The sequence below is a fragment of the Rousettus aegyptiacus genome, unplaced genomic scaffold, assembly GCF_014176215.1.
Source record: "Rousettus aegyptiacus isolate mRouAeg1 unplaced genomic scaffold, mRouAeg1.p scaffold_m13_p_12, whole genome shotgun sequence".
NCBI classification, from domain to species: Eukaryota; Metazoa; Chordata; class Mammalia; order Chiroptera; family Pteropodidae; genus Rousettus; species Rousettus aegyptiacus.
Genome location: NW_023416287.1, coordinates 17,569,272 through 17,588,116, shown reverse-complemented (window position 1 = coordinate 17,588,116; position 18,845 = coordinate 17,569,272). Strand labels below are relative to the sequence as shown.

The window sequence follows — 18,845 nt, the reverse complement described above, 5'->3', positions numbered from 1 at the left end:
TGTCTTAGCCATTTTTAAGCATGCAGTTCAGTGGTATTAAATATATTCATCTCGTGCAACCGTCACCACCATTCATTCCCATAACTCTCTTCATTTTGTAAAACTGAAACTCTACACCCATTAAACAGTAACTCCCTCTTTTTCCTCCCCCTAGCCTCCGGCAGATACCATTCTACTGTTTTTATCTCTTTGCTTTTGACTACTCTAAGTACCTCATAGAAATGGAATCCTATAGTACTTATCTTTTTATGGCTGGGTTATTCCATTTAGCATAATGTCCTCGAATTCTATATATGTTGTGTTGTAGGTCAGAATTTCCTTCCTTTTTAAGGCTGAATAATTCTATTGTAATGCATATTATACATTTTGCTTATCCATTCATCTGTCAATAGACACTTGCATTGCTTCCACATTTTAGTTATAGTGAGTAATGCTGCTATGAACATGGGCGTACAAATATATTTTTGAGACCCTTTTTTTTTCTTTTGAATATATACCCGGAAGTAGAATTGCTGGATCATATGGTAATTCTATTTTTAGTCTTTTGAGGAATTGCCATACTGTTTTCCATAGTGGCTGTTACTATTTCACATTACCACTAAATAGTGCACAAGGTCCAGTTTCTCCAAATCCTCATCAACGCTTGTTTTTTCTTTAAGTGGTATCCATTCTAATGGATATGAGGTGGTATCTCATTGTGGTTTTGACTTGCATTTCCCTAATTATTAGTGATGTGTGGAGCATCTTTCCACATGCATGTTGGTCATTTTTATGTCTTTTTTGGATGAATGTCTATTCAAGAAATGTCTATTCCTTTACCCATTTTAAAATCTGTTTTTTGTTAAGTTTTAGGACTTCACTCTGTGTTCTAGACATTAATCTTTTATCAGACTTAGGATTTACAAATATTTTATCCCATTTTGTGGTTTGCCTTTTTACTCTACTGAGTTTGTCTTTTGATGCGCAAAATTTTTAAATTTTCATGAAGTCTATTTGGCTATTTTTTCTTTGGTTACCTGTACCTTTGGTTTATATCCAAGAAGTCGTTGCCAATCTAATGTCTTGAAGCTTTTGCCTTATATTTTAAGAGTTTTATAGTTTCAGATCTTACATTTAGGTCTTTGATGCATTTTGAGTTAATTTTTATATATGGCATGAGATAAGGATCCAACTTCATTCTTTTGCATGTGGATATCTAGTTTTTCCAGCACATTTGTTGAAAAGACTGTCCTTTCCCCATTGAATAGTCTTGGCTCCCTTGTCAAAAATCATTTGACCTTATATGTGAGGGTTTATTTCTGGCCTCTATTGTGTTCCATTGGCTATATATCTATCTTTATGCCAGGACATGCTATTTTGATTATTGTAGCTTGTTTTGAGATCAGGAAGTGAGTCCCCCAGCTTTGCTCTTCTTTTTCAAGATTGTTTTAGCTATTTGGGGTCCTTTGAGATTCCTTATGAATTTTAGGATGGGTTTTTGTGTTTCTACAAAAAAGTCACTGGGATTTTGATAGGAATTTAGTTGAAGCTGTAGATTGTTTTGGGTAGTATTGACATCTTAACAATTTTGTCTTCCAGTTCATGAGCATGAGATGTGTCTCCCTTTATTATGTCATCTTTATCAGCAATGTTTTCTAGTTTTCATTGAACAAGTCTTTCACATCCTTGATTAAGTTAATTCCTAAGTATTTTATTCTTTTGACATTATCGTAAATGGAATTGTTTTTGTAATTTCCTTTTCAGATTGTTTATTGTTAGTATGTAGAAATGCAGCTGATTTTTGTATCCTAATACTTTGCTGAATTCATTTGTTAGCTGCAAAAGTTTTATCATGGAATTTTTAGGGTGTTCTACACAAATTTTGATATGTTATGTTTTCATAGTCTTTAGTTCAAAATGCTTTTAAATTTCCCTTTTAATTTCTTCTTGAAAGAAGAGAACCCATTGACCTATTTAATGTTTAGGATAGTTTTATTTATTTAATTTCTAAACATTTGGGGATTATCCAGCTATCTTTCTGTTATTGATTTCTAAGAGAACATACTTTGTATGATTCGAATCCTCCAGAATGTATTCAAACTTGTTTTATGGCTCAGAATATCATCTTGCTTGGTAAATGTTCCATTTACATTTGGAAATGGGTTCAGTGTTTTATTAATGTTGGTTAGGTCAAGTTGCTTGTGTTCAAGTCATCTATATCCTTACTGATTTTCTGTCTACTTTTTAAAAATCAGTTATTAATAGAGAGTTGTTAAAATTTCCAACTGTAATTGTAGATATGTTTTCCTCTTTGCATTTCTACCCAGTTTTGCTTCATGTGTTTTGAAGTTCTCTTTATTAGATATATAAATGTTTAGGATTGAGTTCTTACTCATTATGATCTTTAATCCTGGGCAATATATTTTTTCTTTAAAACCCACTTTTTCTGTATTAATTTAGTTACTCCTTTTGATGAGTGTTAGTTTGGTATATCTTTTTCCACTCTTTATTTTTAATAAATATCTATCTGTATACTTAAAGTGAGTTTTATAAAGGCAGCATATAGTTGGGTCTTGCTTTTTTTAAAATTCAATTGGACAACCTCTGCCTTTTATCGAGATTTCTAAACCATTTATATTTAATGTTATTACTGATTATGACTGGGTTTAAATCTATGATCCTATTATTTGTTTTCTATTTGTCCTATCTATTCTCCTCTGTTCTTTATTTCTCTTTTCCTTTTCTGCTTCCTTTTAAACTAATCATTTTACATGATTCTGTGTTATTTTCTTTGTTGGCTCATTAACTATAACTCTTTGTTGTGTTATTTTAGTGGTTGCTTTATAATTTATTGTATATATCTTCAATTTATCACAGTCTACCTTCAAGTGATGTTATACTGCTTTGTAGAATCAGAACTTTAGAAAAGTATATTTCCATTTCTCCCTTCCCAGATTTTGTGCTATTGTGATATATTCTACTTTCATATATTAAAAACCTTACATGTTATTACTTTTGCTTTAAACAGTCAATTAACTTTTAAATATACTTAAATCATAAGAACAAAGTCTTTTATATTTACGTATGTAGTCATCATTTCTGATGTTCTTCATTCCTTTCTTTAGATCCAGATTTCCATAGTACCATTCCTTCTGCCTGAAGTACTTCCTTTAACATTTTTTTTTTATAGTTCAGAACATCTGGTGATAAATTCTTTCAGCTTTTCTATGTCTGAAAATGATTCTGTTTACACTTTTGAAAGAAATTTTCACTGGGTATAGAACTCTAAGTTAACAGATTTTTTTTTTAATTTAGTACTTTAATGATGTATTAAAGTCTATCTTCTGGTTTGCATTGTTTTCAATAAGAAGTCTGCCAACATTCTTATCTTTGTATAACCTCTTTGCATAATTTTGTATATCCTCTGTGTATAATGTGCCTTTTTATTCTGGCTGGTTTAAAATTTTTCTTTTTATCAGTAGTTTTAAGCAATTTGATTATGCTGTGCCTTGGCATAATTTTCATCATGTTTCTGTGCTGGAGGTTAATTTAGTTTCTTGGATCTTTGGGTTTATATTTTTCATCAGATTTGGAATTCTGGGGCCATTAATTTTCAGAAGTTTTTTTGTATTTCCCTTTCTTTCCTACACTTCGGGGACTCTAATTACATGTATATTGGATTGCTTGAAGTTGTTTCACTGATGCTCTGTTAATTTTTTTTTTTTTCAGTCTTTTTTCTCTCTGTCATTTTGGATAGTTTTTATTGCTATCTTCACTAATCTTCTGCATTGTTTAATCTTCTGTTAATCCCATCCAGTATATTTTTCACTTCAGATCTTATAGTTTTCATATCTAGAAGATTGATTTGGGTCTCTTTTATATAACTTCCATGTCTCTGCTTAATCTATACAAAATTTCTTCTTTGGAATACAATTATAATTACTATTTTATTTTCTTCTCTACTAATTCTATCTTCTGTGTCATTTCTGGGTCAGTTTCAATTCATTGTTTTTTCTCTTTATATGGTTCATACATTCCTATTTCTTTGCATACCTGGTAATCATTCATAAGATGCTATAAACTAAATTTTGGATGCTACATATTTTTTTACTTCTGTAAATATTACTGAGCTTTGTTCTGGGTTGTAACTAAATTACGTGGAAATATTTTGATCGTTTGGAGACTAGCTTTTAAGCTTTGTTAGGCAGGGTCAGAGCATTGTTCAATCTAGAGAAAATTTTGCCCCATTCATGAGGCAAAACCATTCTGAATATTTCACAGTGCCCCATGATTTATGAGGTTTTCTATTCTGGCTTTTGGGAACAGGAACTACTTCTGGCCCTGTGTAAACTCTGATGATTTTTCCCTCTAATTACTTTGGATGGTTCTTTCCCCAGCGTTGTGTACTGTATTAGAATCTATTATCGTGTAACAAATTATCACAAAACTTACTGAATTAAAACAACAAACATTTATTATCTCTGTTTCTGTGGGTAAGAAATTGGAGCCTGGCTGAAATTGGAGCATAGCTTAGCAGATGGCTTTGACTCAAGTTCTCTCATGGGTTTGCAGCTATCTGCCAGGGTTATGGTCTCATCTGAAGCCTCAGTTAGGAGGGAGCCTCTTCCAACCTCACTCATATGGCTATTTGCAAATGTTAGGCCCTTGCCTCATGGATATCTCTACAGGGCTGTTTTATGACACGGCAGCTTCCTTCCCCAGGAGTAAGAGAGAGCAACATAGAGTATGCCCAAGGCGGAAGCTCTGGTCTTTTAAACCTAATCAAAAGTGACATCCCATCATTTCTACTATATTCTCTTTGTTAGAATCAAGTCCAACCCACACTTAATGGAAGGGTTTTACACAATGCGTGAATACCAGGAGGTGTGGAGATCATTGGGCCACCTTAGAGGCCGCCTATTGCTGGCAGTTTCCTAACATCAATCATGTACTGCTCAGCACTCAGCTGAGACTAAAGGGAGAGCCTAGGAGATCTTTAGAGTTCTTTTGCAGCTCTCTCTTCCCCATACTCTGCTCTGTGAACTCTAGCTGCTTTGTTCTCCCTGGGAATCTCAATTCTGTCTCATCAATTCAGAGAGATCACTACTGGGTTTCCCTTCCCTGCACTGTGTCCCAGGAAATCTCCAGGCTGTAAGCTGGGGCAATAGGAAGACTCATCCCCCTTGTTTTCTATTTTGTGAGGATCGCTGTTCTTTGTGGCTCGATGACCAATATCTTAAAAAGCACTTTTTCATACTTTTAGCCTGATATTATAGTAGTTTCAGGTGGGAGAATGTATCTGCTTATTCCATTTGGCTGGAATTAGAAGTCTAGATCTATGTTTCTTAATGGCCAAATTTTATTCTACTATATGGATATACCATAATTAATTAAACCAATTACCTTTTATAGATATTTAGAGTTATTTCCATTTTTTCACTATTACTTTTCTGTGGTGAATTTCCCGCTGTGTTTCTCTCTGCATACTTGGGCTAGGAGACATGTTGGATAAATTCTTAGAATTACTGGATCAAATAATCTACTGTGTGCTGGCTATGCATATTTTAAATATTGATAGATATTGCCAAATGCCTTCCAAATAGGTTATCCTCAGGCCTTTTTATGTGTGCTTTATTAATCCAGGCACTAGTGCTTGTGCAGTTTGGACTTATTAATGTTAATTTTGATAGCTGATTCTAACACTTGGAGATCTATTTTTAAAGTCATTATTAAGGTTTAATTTTCATACAATAAAATGCATACATTTAAAATGTGTAGTTCAGTGACTTTAGACAAACATATCTGTTGTAACCACCAGAATAAAATTATAGGATCCATCCTCCAGAAAAGTTTCCTTGTGCCCCTTTTCAGCCAATTGCTACCATTTACCCCTGGCCCTAGGCAACCACCAATCTGCTTTCTATTAGTATAAGTTACATTTGTCTTTCCTAGGACTTTCTGTAAATGGAATCATATAGTATATATTCTTTTGAATCTGGCTCCTTTCACTCAGCATGTTTTTGAGTAGATGGTTTATTCCTTTTTATTTCTCAGTAGTATTCTCTTGGAGAACTTGTTGATAACGCTCATGGATGGTCTCTTATGTGCTGGACACTGTGCCAGGCTCATGGCACATATTTTTATTTGCAATTCTTACAATAGTCCTATGAGAGTTCCAAGAGATTATATGACTTGTTCAATGTTCTGTGGCTGGTCATCCATTTCTCTTTCTTTTCTTTTCTTTTTTTTTACTTTTAATTAAACTTTTATGATAATTGTAGAATCATGTGGAGCTGTAAGAAATAATGCAGAGAGATCCCATGTACCCATATCAATGGTAACAATCTTGTAAAACTATATTAAAATATTGCAACCAGGAAGTTGGCATTGATACAATCTATTTATCTTTTATTGCAGCTCCTACCCCTAGTCCCAGTTTAAAACACATGAGCTTTGAATCAAATAGACCTGAGTTCATAGCCATGCCTCAGCCTCTTCCTGGGTAACTTAAGCTCTCTGTTGCTCATTTTCTCTCTTAAATGAGGCTGATGACACTTATCTGGATATAATGGATGTAAAGGCTCTAGCTCAGGGCCTGACACAGGGGGACAATACACGGAAGCCACAGTGTTTTTCTTTTCTATTTTTCTTAATTTCCCCATGCACCGGATCAGCTAGGCAGATGACTATGATATACCTCCATTCACCACCACCACATCCCTTGTGAATGCAAAGACCCACTAATGTGTTTTCTTGTGCTTTCTTCATCAGAACCTTCTCCTGTGGAGAGATTTAAGAAATTCCAGATAAAATCATATCCTGTACAGGACTTTAGCACTCTGAAACTTCAGCATCTCCAGAAAGCCTGGGAGCAACAGGGAACCAGCTTCAGTAGGAAGATTAATACCTCAGAAAATAGTCTCCCAAAGACTTTGGGCCCAAAGATCAAGTAAGCTTAGTTCTTGGAAGATAGAAGGGTCCAGATTCTGGTTGAAAATTGCCATGTAACTCACAGGGCAGAATGTCAAGGATGCTGGGGAAGGAGCAGAGGTAGCAGGCACAGCTCCACCCCAAAAGTTGGGGTATTTGGGGGGAGGCAGCCTAGAGAGGTGGTGAGTTGTATAACCAGGAGCTGCATGCTCTGCCTCTAACTCACAGGCTCACTTTACGTGGTAGGCTACTTCTCTTCTCAGAAAACCCATTTGAGGAAGAAGGGGCAGGAGAGATTTTCCTGTCTGTGTGTCACTGGGCCTTTTTGACTCTGAGCCTCTTCAGAAAATTCTACCCATCTCAGGGAGGCAATAGATAAGAGCCTGGGTTTTGGAGTCCAACTCAGGTTTTGATCCTGGCTTGGCCACTTATTTTAGCTCTGTGTCCCTGGGCAAGGGACTTGACCTCTGTAAGTCTTAGTTTCCTTGTCTATAGATAATAGTGTTTAAGTCTTGAGGTTGTCACAAGCCAGAAATTAAACAAGATAATGATAATGGTTGTTAACACTCATGGAATACTGTGCCTAGACCTGGATTATCTAATTTAATCCTCACAAAAACCCTATGAGGTAAGTGTAAGTACTGCTATTATCACTCCCATTTTTCAGGTGAGAAAACCAAGGTCCATAGAGAGATTATTACTTGTTCAAAGTCACACAGGTCTAAAGTGGCAGAGCCAGGATTCAAGCCCAGGCAGCTTGTTAGAGCCCAGTCTTATTAACTGGTACGATTGTCACAATGGGAACCAGGAGGGCTGCACATTTGCCTCAGCCCAGAGAGGCTGAGGAGTAGGGAAGGGAACTACTCAGTGGGCACTGGCATAGAGGCAGTTCAATGCTGGGCCCAGAGCAACACAACAGCCCTGTCCTCCATTAAAGATGAAATGAAAATATTGCAATGATATTGATAATAGCATCAGTGTTGCAATCTCCATATTGCCATAATGCTACTCACTAGAGTCCTTTGCCTATTAACATTCTAACCTGCTTGACTCCATAATGAGCATCCCCTAACATCTGAGTTGTTTTTCCCTCTGATGGATATTCTTTCTAGGGGATCCAGTACTTGAAATCCCAATCTCCGTTCTACTGAAGGTAGAGGGAGAACAGAGGCAGTTTCTCTGCTATAAATCAGTAAGAGAGAAGGGACAGGTTAGACCCAGAAGGGAAAATTAAGGACATACTGGGCATGTGCCACTGATATACATGTCGTGGGGGGTGTGGGAGGGTAAGAATAGAAGCCTGCTTTATTTATGTGTTGAGTGAGTTCAGCTATATTCTCAGCTGATAAATAACCTTTTCTCTGCCTCTAATCCACATGTCTCTTCCTTCTACATGGTCTGAGACCAAAGAAAGCACAACAGGATTGCTTGTGTAACATTATCCCCGACATGAACAAAGGACAGAGTCTCCAGGCCACCCAGGGAAACAAACACAAACAAACAAACAAACAATTCATCTTTTCTTTGCCTTCTTGTCAAGAAGAGCCCCAGCTTCTTTTGTGTTTCCAGGGGCACAGAACGTACTTTTTGACAAACAGTCTGCTCCATTTTCAGACAGCTCTGACTTAGAAATTCCATGTAATAGGCTTTAGGTGTTTAAAGTGGTCCTATTTTCTTCTCTTCCAAGTCTCTCCTCTATTTAAACTTCTCTAATTCCTGGTATAGCCAGTCTCTCCCAGGGCTTAATTTTGAGTTTCCTCCCCTTCTAGGGGAATGGAGGGGAGATCTCCGTATGCAGTGCGGTTGGGGTTGATTATCTGTGGCCTCATGAGTGGCTGTGTTACAAATGAGTTCTTTTTAAAAATTTATCAAATTTCAGATCCAGGCGTCCTTGTATGATCAAGTGCCCCATGATACATACCAAGCATGGTGAGCTCCCCAAGGAGGCTGCAGTGGGGGCCTACATGAAGATCCACACTGTGGAGGAAGGAGAAATCATCGTAAGTGTGCACAGAGCCTCGTACACGATATAGTGTGTAACATGCTGGGCTGGGAGTGTTAATGAGAGTAACGAGTTAAAAACATCCTGCTCTACATGTGGCGATATAGGAATATTATTGATATTTTTAGATATGATAATTTAAAAATTTTCATATCATAGTTATGTTTTTTTTTTAAGAGTCCTTACATCTAGGACATACATGCCAAAATATTTACAGATAAAATGCTCTGACATCTGGGACTTGATTTGAAATAATTCGGGAACAAGGCAAGGATGGTCCCCTCTCACCACTCTTATTCAGCATTGTACTGGAAGTCCTAGCTAGTGCACTGAGACAAGAAGAGGAAATAAAATGTATACAGATTGGGAAGGAAGAAATAAAGCTGTCTTTGTTTGCAAATAACATGAATGTAGACAATCCAAAGAATAAAAATAAAAACAAAAACAAACTCCCCCCGCCCCAAACTCCTGATTATAGCAAGGTCACAGGGATAAGGCAATGAACAATTGGAATTTGAAATTAAAAACACAATACTGTTTACCATAGCACCAAAAAAATGAAATACTTGGGTATAAATGTAACAAAATATGTGCAAGATCCATATTCAGAAAACTATTAACTATAATGAAAGACTTCAAAGAAGATTTAAATAAATGGAGAAATAGTCTATGTTCTTGGATTGTATGATTCCAATTCTGTGACATTCTGGAACAGGCAAAACTGTAGAGATAGTAAATGATCAGTGGTCACCAGAGGTTTGGAGTTCAGGGGAAGGGATGAATAATAGGTAAAGCACACAGGATTTTTAGGACAGTAAAATTATTCTGAAAAATTCAAAAAAAAAATTTAAAATTATTCTGTATGATAATGTTATGGTGAATTTAAAACATTAAGCATTGTCAAAACCCATAGAACTTTACAGCACAGAGTGCACCTTAGAGTATGTAATTTGTAAAAATGAAAGAGGTCAGGGGGATCCCAGGAAGGAATAGACTATGATAAGAGAACCTAATAATATTACAGATGCATAAAATGACCTCCATGAAGTAGGCAGGAGAAAAGTGTGCTGACCTAAGTGTTTGGAGATGCCCAGAGTCTGTAAGACGAAAAGCAAAAGGAACTGCACATGGGCACTGTACTCTAGTTGACAAAATTGTTTCCCATGAGTGTATGAATCAGCAATTCTGCTATATGTATGTACTGAAACGAATCAATTAAATAAATGAATGGCAGATGGTAGGAGCCAACTTTCACTATTGGAGTGGGAATTTACAGATAAACAAGGGCAGGAGGCTAGAATGATACAGGTGGTAATGGATTAGAGTTGAAGACATCAGTGTGCACTCACGTTTCGCTTAATATTGATGCAGATGGTTACCTAGAAAGATTTATAAATAAATGTATAAACATGTATCCTCTGCCGTGCCAGCTGATGGGGCCTAAAAGAAATGATACCCCTATGACAATGAGCACACTTAGCACCTGGATCTTGATTTCTAATACCATTCTTCGATAGGAGGAACAAAGGTTCCTTGGGAAATGATTGATGCTAGGACTAGGGCAGGAAGTATTCTGTAGTGCCAGGAAGTAAGGAAGTGTTGGCGGGGGGTGGGGGGGGCGGGTGGAAAGCCACACTAATGGGGGCATAGCAAATAGACACAGGGGCTAATTGAAAGAGCTCCAGATGGCCAAAGCTGGAACAATATGAGCAGCAAAATAAAGTAGTATTGGATTATAATCTAGATTATAAAATAAACATGCATGAGTATATGCTGAAACAATGCATAAATTAATAAATAGAGAAGAAACAAATCTCCCATGCAGAAGAATTACAAATGATTTATATAGATACTCTGCCCTAAAGGAAAGGACATGTAGAACTCCCTTTTCCTTAGGTGTGGGCTGCACGTGGTGACTTCCTTCCAAAGGGTACAGTGTGGAAATGAGAAAAAATAAATAACTCTACAGTAGGGAAACCTGAGAAACACTACTATAGCCAGTGATAAAAATGGGATATGTGATGAAAATGGCACTTTATCTATGTGGTCCTCTTTCCTATAACCAATAAGCCCGGTCTACTCGTGAGAATAAAATAAGACAGATTCTAATAGTGAGCATCCTGCAGAAATACCTGGCCAGTACTCCTCAAACCTGTTAAGGTCATCATAAGCAAGGTAAGCCTGAGAAACTGCCACAGCCAAGAGGAGCCTAAAGACCCATGACAATGTAATGTAATGTAACCCTAGTGGATAAGTTTGTGGAACATAAAAAGAACTTTAGGTAAAAACAGGAAATCTAAATAACTCATTGGCTTCAGTTATTAATGTATCAACACTGGTTCATTAATTGTAAGATATGCTAATGTAAGATGTTAACGGGAAACTGGGTACAGGATGTATGGGAACTCTGTACTGTCTTTTCAATTTTTTTTGTAAGTGAAAAATTGTTCTAAAACATATAGTCTATTTAAAAAATAATTATCCAGTAGTGAAGGAGACGTATGGATGAAACGAGTGTGGCCGAGAGTTGATTGTTGTAAGAGCTGGGTGATAGGCGCCAGAGCTGGGTGACAGGGTAAGCAGCGTGGAGAAGGCCATGGGGGCTTTCTGCAAAGTAGCACTGGGGCTCGGTCCATCCGGGGGAGGGCTGTCTCCTGGAGCCCTGTGTGTGGTCACTGTAGTTGGGGAAGCTGCTCCCTCGCCATGCCCGTTCCACTGCTCCTCAGTTACAGCATCTCCAGGAGCCTCTTTCTCCCCTCTCACCCATGTTGTGGTGGGCTCCTAAAGCTCCCGCCCTGCTGGATTGTGTGTCTTTGGAGGCAAGGTCATCAGCCCAGTGCTGTCCGGAGCCCCAGGCCCTAGCATGGCCCTCAGTCAATGCCAATTGAATATTTTCCAGCTCTTGGGAAGTAGTTCCTTTTCTTCAGTAAAACTCTGCCTGCTAGCTCCTCCCCTTACCCTACCCGCCTCCACCCCCAAACAAAACAGAAGAAGTCAGCTTCCTTGCCATGTGATGGCTCCTAGGTATTTAAAGAATGCTGTTTTGTTTTTCATTGAACATTTATAGAGCCAGGCACAGTGCCAAAGCCCTGTTGCTCATTTTCTTACTCAGGCAAAACGTCCTCCATTCCTTCAGTTAGTCTTCATGCGATGTAGTTTCCAGCCTTTTCACTGTCCACTTCACTGTAGCTTGTCAGTGGTCCTGAGTGAGAAGTTTAGGACTGAACACAGGCCACCTGAGGCCAGGTGCCTGGGCCCGTGAATGCAGCCTGGCACATTGCAAGGTAGAAGAGCTGGGATGCTTGGCACCCTGGGTAGAATGGAGGCCCCGGAGGGCAGAGAAGGTGTTGCCCAGTTTGGTGGGTGGTGAGAAGAATGGGAGGCTGTGTAAAATGGAACAATGGGATTCATACTGTAGAGAGCCGGCAATGCCAGAATAGGGAGTTTGGATTTGATTTTCTAGGAAGACCTCGCAGGCTTTGGGGTGGAACTCAGGGCAAAGACCTCACTGCCTCATTCACCACACAGGGCCCAGTGCATAGAAGCCTCCCACCCCAAATAGTTGTTAACATGACCCTTTTTAAATGCTCGTGGATGTCTCATGATGTGCCTTTGGTAAGACCCTGCTTTCCCTGCTTTCAAGGCCCTGGCTTCATTTGTAGGAGAATAAGTGGTAACAGTTGTTACTGTATTCACCTGCCAGAAGGTAGGAGACCACATTTTCCTTGTCTTGGGAGCAGGAGGTGAAGCTGGGTCAGCCCTGGAAAAAGCAGAAGTCGGGTCCCAGAATAGAGAGACACAGGTTTTAAGCGAGTAGACATTAGGGAAACCAGCCTCTCTAGGCAGCATTCAAGCTGAGGCCTCAGAGATGGTCTAGACTGGGCAGGCCAGCGCCATGGGCAGAGCAGAAAAAAATGATATATTGGTGTGGTATAAGCTGATATATCATATTTTACTTGTAACTAGCTAGCTGTATGGCCTTGGACAGATCACTTTATCTCTCTGAATCTGTCCTTATCAGAAAATGAGGACATTCACCTGGATGAGTTGCTCGCTCTAATATTCTGTGATTCCATTTGAGCATTCATTCAGCAGATATTTTTTGAGCATCTACCATGCTTTAAATTTTGTACAAGGTACCAGTGTGGGCAAATAAACTGACATTATTCCTGCCCTCATGGAGCTTACAGTCTACTTTGGGGATAGACAAGAAACAGGTAAATTAGCAAACACTTAGAAAGTTACATCCTGCCGTTAGGAACAGAATAGAAAGCTGGGTTTTGGGGGCAGGGGCATTGGGCTTTTTAAATGGGCTTGTCAAGGAAGGTGCTCTGAGAAGGTGATGTTTAAGCTGAGACCCGAATGATGAAAAGAACAAGCTATGGATAACCTGAGGGGAGAATGTTCCAGATGGAGGAATAGCAAGTTCATTGCCTGAGGTGGGAAGGAGATTGGCATGTTGAGAGTACTGGAAGGAAGGGTGATGTGGCTGGAACAGAGTAAATAAAGCAGGGGCAACAAGAGGCCAGGCTGGAAAGCCAGGCATGGAGAGATAACCCAGGCTTTGGTGACTACAATGAATTTTAGTTTATCCTTGGTGCTTCGGGAAGCTATTTGAAGTGTCTAGTCAGAGAAGGGACCTGATCACAGCTGGGGTGTTAGGGATGGATTGGAGGTAGATAGAAGTGCTGATGGCGCTGCCTTTAGTGAAGCCCTGAACATATCACTGGGTTCAAATCCTGCCTCCAGCACTTTCTGTCCTTGGTCAAGTTACTTAACCTCTTTATGCCTCAGTTTCCTCATAGTATAGTGGTTAAAAGCATGGACTCTGAAGACAGACAATCTGGGTTCAAATCCTGGCTTTACTAATTCCATGCTGTGTTGTGTTGGACAAGTTTCTTAACCTCTGCAGCATCCTCTGTACAATGAGGTAACAACAGGACTCACCTCATAGGATTATCATGAGGGTTACATGAGTTAATATACACGAAAGTTACAAGAGGGGCTGGAATGTAGTGAATGCTCAATAAAGGTTAGATGGTGCTATCATCATCATCATCATCGTCACCATCACCTTCTGTTCACCGTTACTGTACTTATAAGATGTATGACCTTTGACAAGTAAATTTCCTTTTCTGAGCCTTATTTTCTACATCTGAAGGCGATGATCCTTATATCCTAGGATGGCCGTAAGGATTAAATTTATATGTAGTGTATATTTCCACCACACAGTAGGAGCTGGCTAAAGGGAAGCTATTCTGGTTTCTGTGCAAGACCTGGCACTGGTTAGAAGGACCTTCCTGCTTACCATACTGAGCTTAACTGACGCGTAAGGTGCTTTGTGTCTCTTCACGCATATCATCTTATTTGGACCTTTAACAACTTCATAGGAAAGATAACACATCTTCGTTCTAGTCTTACAAGGGAGAGACAAGGCCAGGGTTCAGAGCACCGAAGAGTTTGCAGATGGTCATACTTCAAGGTGTAGAACCCAAATGGTGATGGGGGTGTGAGGGTTGTTCCAAATCCCATTTTACATCTTTCCAATTCAGAATCCTTCTGAGATGTCCAGTTCACAGATGAGCAAACAATGGCCCAGGGAGGTATAACTTCTCCAGAGTCACATAACAAGTAAACAATTGGGTCTTCCTTCTGAAGCTAGGGATATTCCCAATGCAACGTGGCTTCCACAGAGCAGACCTCTTGGTTTATGGCCTTTGTGCTTTTTAAGCCCAAGACAATGGGGCACTATGAGTTTTGGGGCCATTGTCCTCTACTTCCTTCCTTGCCTGAGTCTTAATAGCTGAGAGGCTGAGGAGTGAGCACTGGATTGGGAGTTCAGCAATAAGGGTGCTAGTCTTTGCTTTGCCTCTTCTCAGGGTGTCTCCTTAAAAAGGGGTTGTGCTGTCTGTAAAACAAGCAGGTCTGCCTGTTAATCTCCATCCCCCTTCCAGTTATAACTAAATAGGGGTCCGTGTCAAGGAGGCAAAGGAGCATCGTAAGGTGCAGAGAGGCCAGTGGTCCCCAAAGTCTATACTGGGTGGAGAAAGAACTGAAACTCAACAGGAACATGCACTTATGAGCAAAGACCTGCAGAAAAGGATGGGGGAGGGTCTGGTGGCTGCAAAAAGGAAGATCGAGGAGGAATAGCTCTAGCTGTTGGTTTTTGTCGTGGTCCTAAGGAAGAGAAAATGGGCTTACTTGGCACAAGGAAAAGTTGAGATTGGATGCTAGGAAAAACTTGTAAAATACTGTCCCCTGGAGAGTGACAGTATGAGTGAGTGTGATTCTTGGAGAGCCTACTTCTTGGAGGTAGAACATGGACAAAGGGCCTTATGGGCTCTTCTAATTTGAAGAGTCAGCGGATTCAATGTCATGTAGCAAAAAGAGCCTTGGGCTTTTCCCCGTCACTTGCTGAATGACCCCAGATGGGTTCACCTACTGTTAGGGGCCTTGTTTTTCCCATCTCAAAAGTCTGCTGGTAGAAATGTATAGTCTCTGAGGTCAAATTTCTTGGGACTTCTTTTCTCTAGGGCCTTCACCAGATCCTCCTCCCAGACAACCAGCAAGACAGGCGACCCTTGATCCTCATGAGCCTGGGAACTGAGGTGATAAGGATGAGAAAAGAAAAATTCTGTGAACTAATTGACAGCGAGGTAGCAGAAAAGTTATCCAAGTTCAAGATCGAGTACCCCAGGTCAGTGCCGGGTATGTGTGTACACCCCACCAGATCAAATGAACACATTTTTACCTGTTATTTTAGTAAAAGGAGAAAATGAGAAGACCTAATGCAGACAAGGGTGGAATGAAACTGGTAGTTGTTGCTACACTCTAAACTGGCTCAATCCTTTTGACGATAATTTTAGCATTATGTTTCAAGGGCCATAAAACTGTTTCTGCCCTTTGAAGCAATGGCCCACCTGTAAACTTATTATTATATAACTAAATTATGAGGAAAGCTATGTGCATTAGGATGTTCATAGCAGCCATATTTATAATGAAAAAACAACCACGACTACCCACGTGTGTCACACTAAGGAGATAGCTTAGAAAATTATGGTCCATTCCCTTGATAGACTATAACTATTTTATTAAAAATCATAAGTTTATTAGTTCTATAGCAAGAGGTTGAAGTGGGTGACATAATGATAATGAGAAGGATGGGGCATGAAATCGTGTATATACTGTGGCTACATTTTGTAAAACACGCGAAAAATATCTAGAAGGAAATAAGCAAAAACGATAATTGTGATATTGCCAAATTTGTAATAGCCATTCTCTCTGGAAGGTGGCACTAAAAAGGACTTTCTAGTTATGCTTATATATTTCTGTCACATTTGTTTTTGCAATGAGTATGCATTGCTTTTATAACGAGGAAAAATAGATATACTCTGTAGAAGCTGTGTCAGGGTAATGACATTAGAAGTGGATTTTTTTTTCTTCTCCAAATTTTTGGTAAGGAGGCTATGTTCTTTTTGTAAGTTTTAACAACTAAATATCTATCTTGAAAGATTCAATAAAAGCTTTTTTTACTTTTCCCTAGTTTTCAAAATTTCCAGAATAGTCTTATAATGGGAAAAAAACTTTATTTTTTATGTAAAAATTGATCTGTTGTGTACACCAGTGGTCACAAAATGGCTTTGATTACACACCATTACTAAAAAGTATTTGAGTGTGTTTTCTCTAAAATATATATGTAATATAAATAAATGTTTTTTATTATATGCATATATTGCTGTACTAATGTATCACATACATTATAAAAACATACAAAAATAGGTCTTTAAAAAGAATAAGACAAAGAGAAATATAAATGAAGTGCCGCTATTTTCTTTATATACCGCTACTACCTTCTTCATCTTATCTACCTCCCTGAGTGACATGCTCCCCACCCCAATTTGGAACCTCCTTTGTAGACACCTGTGACAGTCTTACCACTGGTTCCCCTGCCTCAGTCTCCCTTTTGCCAGATCCATACTACATGCTGCGCTCTTGCCAAAACCCAAATCTGGCATGTTACACTCCTGCTCCAAGCCTTTTAGTGGTATCTCACTGCCTACAGGATACGGTGCAGACGCAATGCCACATAAATGGCCCTTCATAGTCTGACCCCTCAACTCTCCTCCTGCCACCTCTGACCCGCTGCAGCAGCCCAGACAGATCACCTCCTGGACCCTGCACATGCTCACTTTTGCCAGTGCAGGCCCCTTTCCCAATCCTGCCCCGCTTTTTCTGATAAATTTCTGCTCATTCTTTAAGATTCATCTCCTGCAGAAAACTTTTCCTGACTGACCTCCGGTTGGGGTAAATGCCCTTTCTATACACTCATCATGCTCTCTCCACAGCTCTTTTATTGACCGTACACATTGTATTATAGCTGTTGAGAATTATGTGTTTTGTACAGTTCTTTCCCTACCATTTGGTTAATTGCTCCATGAAGGGCTTTATCCACCTCTCATTTTTAGCCCTTGTGCAGTACCTGGTAGGTGCTCAATAAATGTTGAATGAATAGGGCATACTCATTGCAGAGAACTAGAAAATGCTGAACATTTAAAAAGGTGAAAACCAAAATCATTTGCATTTCTCCAACAGTCCCAATTAGCAATTTGTGTATTTCTTTTTAGAATTTTTTTTTTTTTAACCACACGGATATGTGCCAAATACGCATTTATCATTCAGGCACACACAGTTTCATAATGGGGATCATACTGATTATACAGTTTTACATCCTCCTCTTTTTTCTTGTGCTGATGTTGTAATCAGACTTGGTTTTGCTGGCAGATGTGGGAAGCAAGTGATTCTAGCAGTAGAGAAACAGGAGGTGTAAAGGCAAGCAGCCCTGTAGAGTTACTGCTGCCCTGTCCCATAAGCACATGAAAGGATTTGATGTCGGATCTGTATGACGCTGGATAAGTCATTTCCCCTCTTCTAGGCTTCAGACTCCAATCTGCGAAGCAAGAAAATTGAACTAGATCAGTGTTTCCCAAAGTGTGGAACATATTCACTGAAAGTTTACGAGGTATTTTAGGTGGACCCCGGTTTGACACTGTTAAGTTTAATAGCCATGTATTTATTCTAATGTGAATTAGAAAAAATAACACAACTAGCTCACTAAACCCATGATCCGAGAGATCTTATTGCTTAGAATAAAGCCAAAGTAAATATTTAAGTAAAAGTAGATTTAAGAAAAAGAATTAGTAAATTAAAGAACACATAGTATGTAGATATAGCCCAAATTGGGGCAGTTTTGTGAGAAAAATGAGTTGAGGAACACTAGGATTCCTTGCAGTTCAAAGATGCCACAATCTCTCGTTTATCTGTAATATCAATATAGAAGATGGAAAATTAGAGCCACCTACCCAAGGAAAGATTTAAGGAGTCTCAGTGCCTCTCATGATGCCTGGCACGTGGTGGGTAGCAGTTAATGTCTGTGGAATTGAAATTCAGAAAAGGTTTACATAGACTTGAGGGTGGCAGATGTTTGGGCGCTCTGCGTCTGTGCTGCCCAAGTCAGCACTTTGCCGCAATCATCTATATAATGCTGACAGATTGAATTCTGGCTCATTCATTAATTGTGGAAGTCATGGTTTTCTAGACTGCTAAAGCAGGCAGAAATCATATCCATTATCTAGCTCAAATCCTCCATGTTTTAATTGAGGACCGTGAGGCTCAGGAAAGGGGCTGTGACATCCTGAAGATCACATAGTCAGTAGCTGAGACACCTGTCCTGTGAATGCCATGGGCTAGATAACCTGAAACCTGTCCCCCTACATAACACAGGGAGACCGTGGAGAATATAATCAATAGCTCAATATGCAAAAAAAAGGGAAGTCTCCAAGGGCCAAAATGAAAAGGAGTCTAAAAAATGAAAGCACGGAGTGGGATCCAGTGCTGGGATTACTCGGCATGGATAGAGCTTAAGGGCGTCTTGGGT

At 39.2% G+C, this 18,845-nt stretch overlaps 1 protein-coding gene across 4 annotated transcripts in view; it reads left to right on the top strand.

Moving 5' to 3' along the window:
- The window catches only part of CNBD2 (cyclic nucleotide binding domain containing 2), a 60,088-nt gene that overhangs the window by 30,465 nt on the left and 10,778 nt on the right, over window positions 1-18,845 (top strand). For all 4 annotated transcript variants that reach the window (XM_016127254.2, XM_036229454.1, XM_036229455.1 and 1 more), the window contains 3 exons: window positions 6,751-6,928; window positions 8,789-8,909; window positions 15,445-15,608. In XM_016127254.2, the coding sequence (XP_015982740.1) occupies window positions 6,751-6,928; window positions 8,789-8,909; window positions 15,445-15,608 (463 nt within the window). The remainder of the gene's footprint in view (window positions 1-6,750; window positions 6,929-8,788; window positions 8,910-15,444; window positions 15,609-18,845) is intronic.